At 32.5% G+C, this 17,802-nt stretch overlaps 1 protein-coding gene and 2 long non-coding RNA genes across 4 annotated transcripts in view; 1 reads left to right on the top strand and 2 right to left on the bottom strand.

The window, feature by feature from the left end:
* The window catches only part of LOC108975324, a 17,664-nt gene extending 3,247 nt beyond the window's left edge, over positions 1-14,417 (bottom strand). The window contains exon 1 of the long non-coding RNA XR_001993864.1: positions 14,083-14,417. This is a non-coding gene — a long non-coding RNA (uncharacterized LOC108975324). The remainder of the gene's footprint in view (positions 1-14,082) is intronic.
* LOC108975320 (outer dense fiber protein 2-like) overlaps positions 1-14,685 on the bottom strand; it is a 71,040-nt gene extending 56,355 nt beyond the window's left edge. The window contains exon 1 of one of the 2 annotated variants that reach the window (XM_018943712.1): positions 14,457-14,685. In XM_018943712.1, coding sequence (XP_018799257.1) covers positions 14,457-14,507 — 51 coding nt within the window. In that variant the 5' untranslated portion in view covers positions 14,508-14,685. The remainder of the gene's footprint in view (positions 1-14,456) is intronic. The other variant, XM_018943708.1, reaches the window with a different exon arrangement.
* Positions 8,247-11,547, top strand: LOC108975323. The gene is made up of 3 exons (XR_001993863.1): positions 8,247-8,768; positions 8,963-9,404; positions 9,478-11,547. It is a non-coding gene; the product is annotated as an uncharacterized LOC108975323 (long non-coding RNA).
* Positions 14,686-17,802: the final 3,117 nt, after the last annotated feature.

Below are 17,802 nucleotides of genomic sequence, written 5' to 3'. Positions count from 1 at the left end.
AAATTGAATATCTCCGAGCATGCCACAATCCCAACGCTACCTTACCTGCATCAAATACACATACAAAACCTACAGAAGATAGAAAAATTTAGTGAAGATGCATCAAAACGAAATATGTATTGGTATGACCTCATTTCAATAACAGGTACATTAACAACAACCATAATTGTGTACCTAAAATGTAAAAGATTATAAGGGAGGGGATATTTATAGACAGTCACATGTATTTGGTTATATGTACATGGTTACATATACATTGTTTACAACCTAAGTGCAGCTGAGAAAACATAAATATTTATGTATAGTTATAATTACTAGTTGTAGACAGTCACACATGTGTACAAATACTTTTGATTATCAGTAGAAATCAGAACAATAAAAATTTAAATACAAATAGTCATAAAAACATAAATATTTCCATTCCTTTGTTAAAAGTAGATAGGAACACATAAGATTTGAAAAGCAACTGACCTGCGCGTCGGTACTAGCATAAGTACAAATAGATGCAGTTTGAAAAAGAATAAATAGAATAAATTGACCACTGAGCGCAAAGCAATTTATTTCAAATATATTCCAGATTTTTTAGAAAACTGTCTTTGCCAGTTCATCGCTTTGTTTCATTCACAATAGCTATGATTTTTCCAAAAAGAGTAGTTTTCAATAACGATAAAGTTCATTTTAACAGATGAAAATGTAAACAAACCAAAATCACAAAATTTTGTGTTTTGTTTAAGTTACAATTAATACAAATATGAACAGTTGTTGTAATTTTTTTGTATTAATATCATCAAATAAACAAAACTAATATATATATAGTATTATAGTTTAATACCCCGGTTACAAATTGAAAAATTCAAACTAACCTTTTCTCCACATCAGACATTTTGAAACAAATTGAATATCAGGTGACTGTGCCCTTCCGCATTTCCGAAACACTTTGTTTTTAAGCGAAAATATGAAATAAGCTAAGTGGGTTTTATTTGTACATGGCTTAGCTATTAGCTCAAATAAAACACGCCTAACAAAACAAAACCAATTAACGTTGTCTACACTTTCGAAAACGAAAACGTTATTTTTTGAACGTAATATCATTATCGAAGTTCACATTGAATGTTAATTATCATCTATTAAACATTTTTTTATTTCTGGCATCTTCGATCCTGTAAATATAATATATAATCTCATCGCAGAAATTAAATCGTTGAATTTAGAAGCTGTGTATTGACTTTGAATGAAGTAATTAGCAAAAAAATTTATTTCTGCAGTCATTGTTTTCAGTAAAAAGTTTAAGATAAAAATTGAATTTCGTTTCAAATAAAATTTTACTGACAAATTTCTAAAACAGTGTACCGATTTATGGACAATTTATGAATACTTTCAAAATAGAATTCAATTTCATACATTATTGGGATAGTTTTTCCTAAAAATAATATTACGCCTAAGCAAATTTGGGTTGTACAGTATTCCCTGCTTAATTGATCAAAAATATATGGCATACGAAATAGTGTAAACTTTCTCGATAAATTGAACCTGCTAAATTGGTTTCCCGCATAATTGGTTAAAAATATGTGCTGCAAAATATACTATTAATTTCCTTCGGTTAATTGCACAAAAAAACTTTAGTTAAAAAATAAACTCTGGCATCAGCAATTGAAAAAATAAGTTGAAGTTTGATTAGAATATCGAAAAGACCTTTTCGAATACCCAATGCTTACGGAATATTGAATCGCATGTTATTTTGCAGAGATTGAACAATATACAAAAAAAAAAAAAGAGTATTTTCATTCACCATTTTATAAAGGTGAGCAACAATCTTTAAATATTTCATTATCATTACTAAAAATCAAATAAATACTTAAAGTACATATATTATATTTTAAATTGATTAGGTTCTCCAATTAAGCGACAATTTACATTGTCGACGCCCATAATACAATGTTGATCGATAATACAAATGTATGTTTGTGTGTGCCTCTAGACATTTTGTTGATTTGGCTCATCCTATTGGCACATCAATAAAACTCAAATAAAAGTTTATAAACTACTTACGAACTTTTCTCCAATGTACATACATTTGTGCTAAGAAATATGTGACATTAAACTTCAAATATAGCTAGAAACGATGGGCTAAGTTTGGATGTAACCGAACATTTTATACTTTCGCAATTGCACCAATGCCAGAGAAATACTTTAAGATGTAAAATCAATATAGAGTGGGGGCTAAGGGAATATTGGCCCGATTCAACTAATTTTCATTTCAGCAAAAAGTGGGTGAGGCCACTTTTATCGTCCAATTTTCACATCTGCTCCTATAAAACTCCCTCATACCATCTCGGTGGTAAATATAGATTTATCTCGCATTTAGTAGTTTTTGACAGTAGCGTAGCCATTTATACAGTCAGTAGAAGTTCTTATAAGATTTGTGTTCAGCAAATTTGGTTGTTTCAGCTTAAGTGGTTTAGAAGATACATGTGTACATATGTGCCTGTTAGAGGGCGGGGCCATGCACACTTTTTCAAAACAATTTTCCCACAGGTGTCCCTTGCTACTGTGATCCCCAGTACTAAATTACAGTTTTATATCTTAATTTAGTGCTTAGTTACGGCCCTTTATATGTTTTTGGTTAATGGTGATTTGTGGGCGTGGTAGTGGTGCGATTACGCCCATCTACGAACTCGAACTTTTTTGGTACTAGGGAACCTACATATTAAGTTTCATCGAGATATCTCTATTTTACTCAAAGTTACAACTTGCACAAACCGGCGGACGGACAGACAGACAGTCAACCGGATTTCAGCTTTTCTCGTCATCCTGATTATTTATAAATAGCCGTATATCTATCTCGTTTAGTTTTAGGTGATACGTATAAACGTTAGGTGAACAAAACTATATTATTCTGTATCAGCCGGAAAAAAATATTCGATGAAATCGTGACTGTATTAAAACATATTACAGACACCTAGTTTCATCAGTATACCGTATTTCCTTCATATCCGAAATAATTAAATTAGCATTAACCTCTTTTACTGAGATTACACATTTTACCTAATATAATAAGTTGCATTAACTTTAGACACTTTTTACTTTACTTTATTTAATAATTTGTTTATTATGTAAGCTTTAATAAAATAAAAATAAAAAACTTTAGACATTACTCAATTATTCTCTATTTTATGAAGAGAACTCTCAAAATTGACCATATCTCATATCGCCTGCTAGAATAATGAAAATCATTATATGGGCATTAGGGAAATTCGTGCATTAAAATGCATATCCATAATATACGTTACACTTAGACCCAAATAGTATAATGCCAACCGGAAGTTTAAAATTCTGGTATTAGATCTGTTTAGACTACTCAAGACCAGATTTTATAAATTTTTGTCATCAATATATTTTATTACTAGAAATAGATCCTCAATGAGTTTCTTAAGACAACTCACATATTGACCGATATGCAACAGTATATTTAGTGTATGGAATCTTGACCCGATTTAACTTCATTTTAGCATCATAATACATCATTACCAGTAAAAGGCGTTATCTAAGTTTTATTGTTATATCTAACAGGTTGTCCTATATATTCATAGGCCATAGGCACTGAGTATCTGTAAGTTATGATCCGATTTTGACCATTTGTTGACCTGATAATTCATAGATTCATATCTACTACTATCTTACTAAGATTATCGTTTGCTCAGACAGAATGAAATTCAACAGGTCACGGGAATGTTTATTATCATTCGAAAAAACATTCTCTGGCAAATTCAAATTTTAGYGGCAGCTACGATGGTTCAATGATTGAGTCCAATTTCGATGATTCGTTCGAGCATTTCGATCGATACCGTAATTGCAAATGACACGGGTGATATTTTGCTCAAAGACCTGAATTGAAGAGTTATATTCCACACAGACTTTAGACTTTACATAGCCCCACAGGAAAAGTTTCACATTGTGATATCACATGATTTTGGTGACCAATCGGCCGGCCCAAAAGGTGAAATTATTTGCTCCCCCGAAGTGTTTTCTCATTAAATCCATTGAATGATGTGATGTGTCAATGTGTTTTTACGTGAATACCTGTCTATGAAGACTAAACTCCACGGTGCTTTCTATTGCTAGAAGCACATAGATCAATACAATGCGTTGATCAGCGCCCCAAAGCATAAATGCATTTTGCACTTAATTTTTGGTTTCAATTGGTTCGGGTGGATAGGGACACCCTATTCACCTTGGTCGGGTTCGAGGCCAATCTAAAACCTCTGCCGTACTTTGGGTCCGGCACCCGGCCGCAGTGCGACTCCACATTGGACAAAATGCCCTTCCTGCATTTAGGTTTAAACCACAGCCACGACGAATCTCCACAAAGGGCCAAACCCAATGAGCAGATTGGAGTTACCTCCAAGGGCTTACTGCTCCCCATGGTACCAGGTTTAAGTCTTTGGTCTGACTTTGTAGCTTTTGCTACTACCAGTTGAGTCCCCAAAAACTCAATGACTGGTTGCATTTGTCGCTGTGACAAATGCCTTATATTTTGAGATATAAATATAAAGCTACAAATTTGACTTCCAGCAGAATATTATAGCACTTATCTGACTAAAAGTATGTATATACTATAATATGATATGCCCACATTGTACACGGGTACTTTTGTTGTTTGATTTTATGTTTCCCTGTAAGGCAAAAATGAAGGATAACTGGGTTAAAAAATTAACGTTCACAAATCTGTGCTACACCTTTTGTCATGTTCAACGGAGTATAGCTTAACTATGATATAAATACATACGTCTTTATATATAAAAATACTTGTCAAGTTGTTTATCCGCTATAGACTCCTAAACTGCTAACCTGATTTTAGTAAAATTTAGCACACTGTGTCCAGTGCAAACCAACTTCAAAGATACTATAGTGAAAACAATTCATAAATAAAATAAAAAAAATAAAAAAAATAAAATAATACAGTGAAAGTTCTATTAAAGCGGACAACTCTATTAACTGGACAGAAAGGCCGAAGAAATCAGCTTTAAATGCGTTATCTTTCTAAATAAACCTATTTGAATTAACATATTCAAAATTAAACCCTAAGTACAATCCCTTGGATTCTTATACCGACAAACACGTTTTCGCCTTTATTCGCAAATAAAGTGTTCACTGTATTGCGTAGTTGTATACCACAGTATGAGTTTGACCTGGATAGGAGAATGACATAATATTTATTTTTTATCTATATGTAAATATACATACACATATATACGTACTTATGTATATATAAATTTCATGTCACTTTTTGTCGGGGTTTGATCGAACTTCAAACTTTATATCTCAATTAAGTTAAAAGTCAAAACAATTCATAAATAAAACAATAAAAATTCTTAACTTCGGCTGTTGTAATATTCTTAATAAGTTCATGTTTTAAAGCATAAAGGAATAAAAAAGAAAATTATTTAGATTTTGATCAGCTCAATCTTTTCTTTATTGGCGTAGGCACCGCTTACGTGGTTATAGCCGAAACTCAGACTCAGCTTCTTACTTTTAAAGGTCTTTGATGTTTCCTTTTTGGTGTTAAAAACTTAGTGGCAACCTTAATAGACCCTATTCAGGTTATAAAAATATGTCCAAAAATACATACATACATATCTAAACCTAAGGAATAAAAAAATATTATTAGTATAATTTTTATTAATTACGCCAAATGGAAAATTCATTATTTTTTCTATTACCAAATATTTGTTTCAATCGTTTCCAAAATTAAATCGAATACACTCCCACATTTCGCCTTTGTTCGCAAACAATGTTTCTACTGTATTGAATACTTTATTATATAAGTTGTTAATGTATACCATAGCCACAGCAACGCGTGACTGGACTATACTACTACTCGTATACATACATATATGTATATTTGTAAATAACACATCAATCAAAGCTTATAGCTTATTAATATCATTACGTTAACATCTAACTGAAATAAATTCACATAAACAATACAAATATTTGTACGTAGTACGTACATTAAATAATAACGATTTAACCTAATTTATTAAAATCTTATACCATGTTCAGACCGACACTTAATCACACGATTTCGGTTGTTGAGTGGTTTATACCACTAATCTTATTAATTTATCAAGATTTTGCCATACAAAAATGACAGTTCAAAATCACTTCATCGAAATTATTTGAAACTAATCTACGCTAAATCGCTCTGTGCGACTCTGATTATGTGCCATCTACTTTTCAGCATTGAAAATCTATTACATTATCACAGCTGATTTAGGCACTACAAATGGGGAAAAAATGTAAACAAACAATTTTTTTAAAGCAATGAGTCTAATTACAACTGAAAATCGACTTAACAAATGAAAAAAAGCGTCCATTATTTCTATTATATGGAAAATATTTAAAAAATGACCGATTTTATTTCAAAATACTATATGACAATCTTTTCTTTTGATAAATATTAAGCGATGTGAATTCTTGAATGACAATAACAGCTGTTTTGTTGATCTTTCTAACGGCAGTGAGAACACTGTTAGGTTATGAAATGTTTAAATGTAATCTAATCTTTTAAATTTTCGGTCTGAACATGGTATTAGAGCTGTTAATTAATTTCAGATACATTAAGTGCTACCAAACTTTTAATATGTCTTGCTTATTTTTTATACTCTCACTACAGGGTATGACAGATTTGTTCACCTAATGATTGTTTGTAGCACCTAAAACCAATGAGATAGAGAGATATATATTTACAAATAAAGGATCTAGCTGACGAGACGAGTTGAAATTTGTGTGATTGGCTGTCTGTTCGTCCACTTGCCCGTCCATGCAACTGGAGTAAAAATTAAGATATCTTGATGAATCTTGGTATTAATTAGTACCATAATAAGTTCGTTATTCTAGATGAAAATACGGACTACTTCCACGATCACAAAACGCTGTTAATTGAATTGAAAACTTATACAAGTATATTCTCATAACTAAGTCGAATGTTAAGAGACAAACTTTCAAATCGACACAAAAAACAATATTAGATAGAGGCATCTATGATTTCAAAATCTTATAAATGCGGATGTTTCAACCAACTTTTCACAGAAATCGTTTTGTCTCCGCTTGAGACAGTATGAAAATTGGATAAAATCGGATGATGAACCCACCCGCTCTCTACATAACGGTAAGTTGAAAACTACTAAAATTACTACTGTAAATAACTACGATGGAAGCATTACAATTCACAGTTAAGATATTCCGCGAAAGCTTTATTCGATTTGGTACCGCCGTTATTTATGTCAAATTTCATGTCTCAGGACCTACTTGACCAATTTTTGCACATAAAATTTTACTGATATTCCTATATTATGGTGTGAAAATTAACGAAATCGGGTAAAAGTAAAGGGTGCCATCACCGCTGTCCTAAAAATGCGACGGACGGGATAAGGACTGACACGGGTAGGTTCTTGTGGCATTAACTACTGTGATCATATAAAGGAGCGTAAATTTGTGGTGGGAAAGAGATTCTGTCGCCCAGTACTGTCATTCACCCCTGTGGATACGCGTCTAGCCATAATGCGCATCGAAGCGAAGTTTTTCAACATATCGACGATTTGCGCCCACGCCCCAACTGAAGAGAAGGACGATGTGACAAAAGATTTTTCTATGAGCGCACCTATGGGAGCTGCCCCCGCCACGATTTTAAAATCGTGCTTGGTGACTTTAATGCCAGGGTGGGCAATGAAGGTATCTTTGACACTCGACCTACATGGTGCTCAAACGGCTTTCTGTAGTACTAGATCCTAACATAGGAAAATTCATCAAGCTATCTGGCTGTCTCCAGATCGAAAAGCCACCAACTAAATCGATAATGTTGTAATAAACGGTAGACACGTCTCTAGTGTTTTAGACTCGCGAGTTACAAATGTATGTAAATACTTACAATCCTAATCCAACACACAAACTTACCGACACGGTTAAAAATGTAAAAAATTGCTGATCGTATTACTAAGAAGTTTTCAAATACCGCTGAAGCATATTAACACAATGCATGTGTAATTGGAGAATATTACTTGAAATTATTGTATACAAACTGGCTAAAACAAAATTACTTTACGCACTAATTCTTGGTATTGATAAATATTGTGAAATTCGATAATACTAAATTAATGTAAAGTACTTACCAAGCATTTTTGCAAATTGTGAACTTTCTTTTAAAGAAATAAAGCTGAATAAAATCAGTCTGTTTCCACATTCTACAGCGATAGTTCGCTGCTAATCAAATTTGTGTTTTTTATTTTAAAAAACCGTTTTGTGGCGACGCGAAATAAAACTGGCGCAGTCGGTATTATCCTAAGTAAAGGCTCCAGTGAAAATAAATCGGAMAAATAAATAAAATTAAAAAAAAAATAATATTACTCCCAAAATAATTCTGCGATTCCGTCTAAGGATAAAACTTTGACCTCCAGGATATGAAGTACAAACAAAAAATAATAAATTAATTTCAAATTGTGCAGGGATCCTTTTTACTGAATAATAAACTCCATAAAAAAATATTTTTTGTACAGAGTTATTATATAAAAATTACACAATAAAACGRTATAAAGTGGCAGGCAGTGATTTGAATTTCAACACTCACAATAAACAGCAAAAGTGACAGTACAGTGAAMAAATTAAAATTTCTACACCCCACAAGCAGCATAATTCGGTCATCAAGACACAATTCGTTTTACCAGAGAAGGATGGAACAAGCTCAAACATGGCATGACTTCGTGAAGCAGGTAAGAGAAGGGAACAGAAATTAGAGCAGGGAGCCTATTCTCGATTCGAAAAAAACTTACTTGAATTCGGATTTTTTATATTCTGTAACTCGATTTTCGGATTTTCAAGCCAATTTTCGAATAAAATAATCGTTAGCTTTTGAGTTGTAGAACGCAAAAATGAAAATTGGACTTATGTGTATATTCTGGCACAGGGTGGTAGAACTTTCGCATAATTATAAAGTAGATCCGAATTTCGAATAAAATAAATTTGCGAATGGAGATAAAGAATAGGGCCCCAGCTTACACCAGCATACCTAGGACTACAAGGAAAAATTATAGACGCCAAAAACAGGAGGCGGGACCAAATATTAAAAAATAAGACACATGCCAATATTTACCGAAACAGCGCTCACAGTGAACTCGGTTTTCAAAGGAGTCGAGTATCTGCTGTCGATGATACCAGAGRAAAAAATGAAAGCACTGCGAACGATTTGCTGCAGTAACATACAAGGAGAAGCAAAAAGCATTGTTATCAACACACCGATAATTAAAGATAAATAAAAATAACATTAAAATTGAGGTACAGGAAAGACACCGAGCCAAACCAAATGTTATACGGATATAAGGAGGAAAGCAAATCTTCGTGCAAACAATGTAAGTGAACTAGCTATTGTATATTATGAGGGTAATAGCTGTACTAACTTAAATAATACGGACTATTTGCYAGTGAACACTATTAGAGAGATGACACAAGGAACATTACTTGACAAAATTTATTACGAAAAAATTAATGATTTTAAAAAGATTGCGATAGAACCAATTTGTTTTAAAACCATTACGGGTGAAGACACTATTAATTTTGAAGTGTATACTCATGCTCCAAGGAAGTTACGATATCGAATGAACAAATAAAATCAAAACTTTATAGATATCCATTTCAACATGAGGAAGAGGTAAGAAGCAAATTAGAGAAATGGAAGAAAAAGGAATCATCGAAAAGTTCATCTTTAATAGTTGTCCAGAAAAAAATGGCTAACTCAGGTATAAAAAAATTGGCTTGTTGTAGATTAAAGAAATTTAAATGATGTAACAATAGATGACAAATATCCAATATTGATTCAATATTAGATAAACTAGGCCGTGCCCAATATTTTACAACTATAGAGTTAACAAAAGGATATCACCAAATTTGTTGAAAAAGGAAGATAGAGAAAAAACAGCATTTGTAATGCCACATGGTTCATATGAATTTATTAGAATGCCATTCGGGTTAAAGAAAGCAAGAGATTATATCAATAAAACATGTGTTGCCTATATAGACGATATTTTGATTTTTACCACATCCTTGAGTGAACATATTATAGCCATAACAGATATTTTCAAAGTCCTTGAAAGTCAAAATTTAAAAATTCAAATAGATCAAGGTAATTTTATGAAAAAGGAAACTGAATTTTTAGGGCATATTTTAACAAAAGAGGAATGAAATCGAATAAAAACAAAATTAAGGTAATAAACAATCTTGAGTCACCACGAACAGAGAAACGAATCGAAAGGGTACTATAGAAAATTTATTAAATATTTTATATTGAGGAAGAAATAGTGAATAAGTACAAATTCAAATAATATTAACAAATAACAAAATTGAATTGAGACGGTACATGAAAAAATAATTATTTTTATTATAGGAAATGATTTTGATATAATGGCATAAATCTTTAGAAGATATATTCAAGAAGGGAAAGTAAGCATATCTTCTTAAATATCAGAACACAATTAGAATATAGTGCAAACAAATGAATAGAAATGTATTCAAATGATAATCAAATCAAATTCACTAATGCAAAATTATAATGTTAACRAAGATAACCAGAAACAGAGAAGATTATGAAGAAAAAAGGCAGAATGATTTATGAAGAATTATAAAGCTGTGCGGCATAAGAAGGAACGAAAATATGGAAATTAATTATTAAAGCATATTCATAAACAATAAACAGTTAAAATTTACATATAACAGTAATACTAATACTAATAATAATAAGGTGGACACATATGATTAAAGGGACAATAGTAATGACTCAACTGAAGGAACAAGGAGGTTAAACGAACTTACAGATATAAATTCAATAAAAATTAATCAGTAGACTCTAAAAATAAATTATTGATATTATTACCCAAGGAAAATAGAAAAAGACCAGGTTTAATAAATGGTTACTTGGAAATATGGACGACGATGACAGTAAGGAAATAYAGTGACGTTTGGTGAATACCGACAGTTGCAGATTAATGACTTTTTTAATAATGCAATAAGAAATGCTATTCAAAATGATAGAAAAGAAATCGGAAAGGAAATAAATACAATAAGTTATTTTGAAAATTAGTAATTTCAACAAAATATTTATTTAGAACATCTAAGTAAAATACAGTTAGAGGTAAAATTGAACATATTCAAGAAAATGTTATATCATCTAAATATGGCAGTATACACTCAAATATTTTAACTAACAATGAAATAATAAAATATGAAATCGATTTTAATAAACCAAGGACCTTCTATTAGGGACCACCATTATTAAATACTAACTTAATTTTTGCTATAAAAATTCCAAGAATATTTTCTACCAATCAGCTGAGAGAAATTGTACCACTACTTAACATCATATTTAACGAAACTGATTATGAAGTTGAAGAAGTATTTAAGTAATAAACATTTAAGACAATTAAAGTTAAATTCACATTGCATTATAAAAGAAAATTGTAAAGTTAAAGAAAATAAGAATTTTGAAACTATTGTAATAGATATAGACCCAATAGTTGTTAAAAATGCAATAAATATAACATTCCAACAAAATTGTACTATTAAAATTAAAGAATATTATTTTTACAATGTAATTAAAAAATCAAAAGAAAAGATGATCTATGACAACAAAAGAATTTAACTAAAAAATTGTCAATTGAACAAAATCAAAATAACGTACAAAATATAAGAAAACTAGAAATTTACAACAAAATAATTATTTAATTATTGTGAGCACATGTATCATTGTAATAATCACGATTGTAATTGTCAGTTTGCACAATCGCATAGATATAATATTAAATAACAGAATTCTGAAGTATTCCAATTTAAAGGGGGGAGTAGTTCATTACATATGTAAATACTTACAACCCTAATCCAACACACGAACTTACCGATAATGTCAAGCATATAGCCACTTGTAAAAATGCTGATACCAATCCATAGCTACAATAAATAAAACAAACATTGCACTAAAATGTAAGAAAGTGCTGATTGTATTACTAAGAAGTTTTCAAACACCGCTTAAACATATTAACACAATGCGTATGTATGTAATTGAAAAAAAAAAACTTTACCAATTCTTGATATTGGGAAATTCGATAATACTAAAATAATGTGAAGTACTTCCCAAGCTTTTTTTTATAAATTGTGAACTTTCTTGTAAAGAAATAGAACTCAATAAAATCAATCTGCTTTCCACATTCTGCAGCGATAGTTCGCTGCTAATCAAATATGTGTCTTTTATTAAAAAACCCATTTTGTCGTGACGCAAAATAAAACTTGCGTACATACGTTCCAAGGTCCTAACATCGTTTTGAACCATTATCTTGTTGTAGCGAAGATACACACCCGTCTCTGTGCAGCAAAAAAGGCACATCAACAAACACAAGGCAGGTTCGACGTCGAGAAGCTGCAATCAGAACAGACAGTTGATCAATTTTCTACTCGACTTGCACTCATCAACACCTCCTTACGTACAACTGCAAACGAATCTATTGATTTTCGGAAAATGCAAAAGAACAGCTGGTACGATTAGGAGTGCCATGTTGTAGTGGAGAGAAAACAGAATGCGTACCTCGCAATGTTACAATCGATCACAACACCTGCGGGATGGGATAGATRYCGAGAACGAGACGCATTTGCAGACTAAAAAAAGAGAGACCAAACAGCTTTGACAAGCTGTCCGACAGCGGCAATGCTCGAAAATTTTTCGAAAAGATGCGGCGACTAACAGAAGGTTTCTTGTAGAACCCCCAGAGTGAGTGACGCGCAGAGCGTAATGAAATTATGGAGAACCAATTCTCCTTCCTGCTGAATGGCAGTGAAAAATAACACCAGGAGATGGTGAACTCGATTCCCCAATAGATGACGATAAAGCCGACGTTCCATTGCTCGACTAAGAAGAAGTTCGAATAGCAATTACCCGTCGGAAGAACAACGAAAAACTGATAAAGAGCATGCATTAGCTACTTTGTAAACTATAGTCGCACGAAAACATGCCCCACGATTGGAATTTAAGTGTGCTCTGCCCAATCCACAAAAAGGGAGACCCCATAATCTRCGCCAACTACCGTGAGATAATCCTCCCAAACATCGCATATACGGTTCTATCGAAAGAATTAATTCCTCCGTCAACAAACTGATTGGGATTCATCAGTGTGRCTTTAGGCCTGGCAAATAAACAACTGACCAGATATTCAATATGTCTTTTCGCCGATTTCAAAGCTTATTGCCGCACGAAAAGAAGCTACCTTTATTTCACGATGTCTGAATTTAGTATCCCTTCAAAACTAATACGGTTCTATAAACTGACCTTGAACAATACCAAAAGCCCCGTCAGGATAGGAATAACAAACGAGGTTTCAGAAGATTCAGCGAAGTTTTCTTATGGTGCGACTTCGTCAATCTACTCCTAGAGAGAATAATTTGAGCTGYAGATATAATAGAGAAGGTACAACTGTTGGCTTACGCCGATGACATCTATATCGTCGGTCATATCAATGGACAAAGAAGCAAAGCAAATGGGTCTGGTACTGAAGGAGGGCAAGACTGTCATCAAGCATGTCTGTACAATATATACAACACAATACCCGCCGTGTGAAACAGAGGAAGACCTCTATGCCGTTATAAAGATCAGGTAGAGAAGGATTTGGCTTTACTTGGAATCTCCAAATGGCGCCAAACATCAAAAAGGAAGAACAACTAGTGCGACTCGGCTATAACCTGTCTCTTATACACATCTAGATGTGTATAAGAGACAGCTATTACACTTGATTTCGCACTCATTCCGATTTGGCGGTTCTAATCATACTGCATACGAATAAGTGGTTGAATGGTGATTGAACATGTAAGGGCCGTGTGAAACAGAGGAAGACCTCTATGCCGTTATAAAGATCAGGTAGAGAAGGATTTGGCTTTACTTGGAATCTCCAAATGGCGCCAAACATCAAAAAGGAAGAACAACTAGCGCGACTCGGCTATAACCGCGTAAGCGATTACTATGCCAAAGAAGAATTGCAAAAGAGTAGAACTTACTTGTTGAATAGGTTAAGTTTTCCAAAAACGTGAAAGTACTTTATCTTACTTTGATCCTTGCAAAAGTATAAAATGTTCGATTGCTTAGCTCTCCTTACATGTTATTAATTCAAATTGTATCAGTGTTCATCAAATTTAGGTAAATACTTTACCACACATACAAATTCAAACATATGAATCTAGACAGATAAGGGCATATACGGTATTGTAATACTGTGTGGCTTGCTACTTTGCATATTAACTTGRGTAATCGATATTATGTTACTTTTCAATAACTTTTTCTCCGAAGTACATATTGCGTATTTGTAAATATGTAAGTACCGGTAACTTTACTGATATATATTTTTGTAAATTTCAAACCACAAGAAAACCACCTTTATGACATACACCAAGGAAGACACATCGTCATATATACACCGGTACATAAGATTTTTCTTTTATGGTTTCAAAACAGCAATTCCACAATTTTAACATAATTGTTTTTAACCGACGTCCGATTTGAAGACTTTATGTGTAATATTAACACAATAATTTTGAACAATGCTTTTTAAACAGAATAAATGCTGCTAAGTATTCCACTTGATTTCGCACTCATTCCGATTTGGCGGTTCTAATCATACTGCATACGAATAAGTGGTTGAATGGTGATTGAACATGTAAGGGCTTCATTTGTTATACTCTCGCAAGATGTTGAGCAAGGTGTAATAGTTTTATTTACCTAACAATTACAAACCCCATACTAATCGAAAAAAATATAAGGCTCGGATGTTTTGAATTGATGAATGATTTCCGGATGAATATCTGATAACTTGAGTAGAATATAACAAATTCTGATAAAACTTAGAGCGCGTGTTCTTCGGCACTTGTATTGCATGCAGATATTTCCTTAATTAAAAAATTTAAAAAGCCATAATTCAGTTACAATTTACATAACTTCAATTTTATGCCAGGGGACATAATGTAATTTTCAGTTTCAAAACTTTAAAAAAGTAAACGTGATCACATAAATTACTAAAACTCGGTGAATAAGCCTTGTTTGGCTATAATTTTGGAATTCGGCTTTAAGCTTTCTTTAGCTCTATAATTCAAGTAATAAAAAACATCATTTATTTAAGATAGGAATATTAAACTTGACATTATGAGATGTAAAATAATAAAACTTGATCTCCGTGTTATTAAGGTCAATGGCATTCGGTCCAAAAGTTCTCCCTATTGTGCAATATATTTCAAAATTATGGGTTTTTCTGGTTTTAACCGAATCAAACTGCAGGAGCACTTAATGTTCGACCGGGCCGAACTTACCATTTTCTTACTTTTATGTACACTGTGTGCACACATGTATAATTGCATAGAAACATGTGTATATACGAGTACTTATATTACAAGCATGCAACTGTTGACTACAGTTAAAGTAAAATAAGTTTGTTGTCACGGCAAAAAGCTACATTGGAACCAATAATTTTACAACAAAAGTTTTACTGATTTCTCAATAAGTATATTTTTCCATGTTTGAAACATGAAACGACTAGAAGCTTTCTAATATTATGAACTTTTAGATATTGTTTTGGATTGGCGAATATGATGGCTGTACAAATCAATCAATTGATTCACATCACAGCGGACCGGTTAAAGTACATTCCATCAAAACTGCACCGTTTCATCAATTCCGAAATGTTGTGCTGAATTGCTTTGCAGCATTATACAAGTATACATATTACTGTGATCAATGAAATTGTGAATTTAGTCCATTTCATCTTCACCTTCATAGTAATCCCCTCTCGTTGATGGCCATCAGAGCGTTCTTCGATTCAACTTTTATATCCTGTGGTGGTGGTCATGTTAATTCCCTGAATAGCCAGAAGTTACACGAGGGTAAATCAGGCAAATGCGGTCTTTGCAGCACGATATTAGTTGACAATGTGAGAAATTAATAACCAATGTAGTATAAGATGGGAAATTATCGCATTTCTTTGTTCCATAAATTCAGACATAGTAAAAATTGAAGAATTCACTTTTAGAGCCTCACAAAACGACACGTATCTCAAATACTAATGAATATTTTGACGTGAAAATTATCATAGATGTCACTAATAGTACTACCAACTTACAGAAAGAAAGTTTACCGATTCGAAAAACACGCAAAGTATAAATTAAAAACTCACCTTTCAATTTGATCACATTAGTATGTACATATGTACATTATACATATATCGCTTCTATCAAAAATGAATTGTATGAAATTGGTAGATCGTTCGAAATAGTTGAAGATAAACCAGCTGTATGTGCACGAATGATCTATAAACAGTACTACTAAGTTCCCTTATTATTTATAGGCGGGAATTTGTCTTTTTTATATAGACAAAAAGTCATTTAACCAAAGAATTTGAATAAAATGAGAAAGCGCAATTTTAAAATTTACTATRTTTTAAAATTCCAATTGGGAAAATCTCCGCATATTATAAAAGCAACAACTAAATTTTCAACACTCTTTAAGTTAGCCAAGTTAATTTTATATCCTGGCGACAGGAAATGCATACACAGACGTCCTTCGGCATGCGCATTGAGCAAATTTTGAAGAACAAAAATAAAATAGAAAACATTGATTTAAAAAAACGAAAAAGAGTATAAGACAGGAGTATAAATATAAGTACAATGAACAGAGTTACGTACACGCAGTTTCAATGTAAGATGACGAATATAATATACATAAGAACAGTATAAAAGGAATAACATGAATAGTGATGCCAGATTTACAATATTTCCTAACACTTCTCTTTAATGGAACATCTGACAATACTAATAATATGTTAGTTAAATCCAAAATAATGTTAAATGATACATGACTTTACTTTAAGCCTAATTTAACATTACTTCATTCTTATCTGCAGGTATAGCCTTTGTTAAACCATTTGCTAACATTTCGCTTGTTGAAATATATTAATGCTGTAATGACTTATCTCGTAACTTCTCCCGTATAAACTTCACCTTGATGTCCACGTGTTTAGATCGAGGAGAAAAGTTATTGTTCCGAACAATGTGAATAGCGCTCTTGTTATCGAAATACATTTTTATTCCTTCTGTACCACCATGAACTAGTTCCGACATTAGCCGATATCACCAAATCGCTTCTTACATTGCGCGGGATTTTGTGAGAAACGACTCAGCAAATTGACTGTGAAGCTGATATCAGACCGGGTAATTTGTGCTGCAGGCTACGCACTGCCCTTATATATGGAACCTTTTCCATCTCTTTCTTTTCTTCTTCAGTGTTTGGACACATTTCTAATGTTAGCTTTTGCGACAAATCTAGTGGCGTTCATTCTAAACCATTTTGGTACACTGTAAATATATTCAGACTGATCAAGTTTAATTAACTTTTTTACCTCATCACGCTGAACTGGAATGCCAAGTACGGATGGCGCTGAACCAATGTCCTTCATTTTGAATTTCCAAGACAACTCATTCTTAACCCGTTGCATAGCCTTATTGTCATTAGAGAAGACCAGAATGTCATCCATATAAATTGCTACTTATACCATGCTGTACTCACTCACGCAAAAGTAAATACATTGATCGACTTCGCTCCGAATTAGTCCCAGACTAATTAGTGCCTCATTTAATTTATCGTTCCAAATTTTGCTTGCTTGTTTTAAATCGATTTAGTAGACAACAAACTCTACCAGAAGTCTTGTTCTTGTTTCAAAAACACTTCTTCTTGAA

This window comes from Bactrocera latifrons, unplaced genomic scaffold, assembly GCF_001853355.1.
Source record: "Bactrocera latifrons isolate USDA-ARS-PBARC rearing strain unplaced genomic scaffold, ASM185335v1 scaffold_638, whole genome shotgun sequence".
NCBI classification, from domain to species: Eukaryota; Metazoa; Arthropoda; class Insecta; order Diptera; family Tephritidae; genus Bactrocera; species Bactrocera latifrons.
This window is presented reverse-complemented; position numbering and strand designations above follow the sequence as displayed.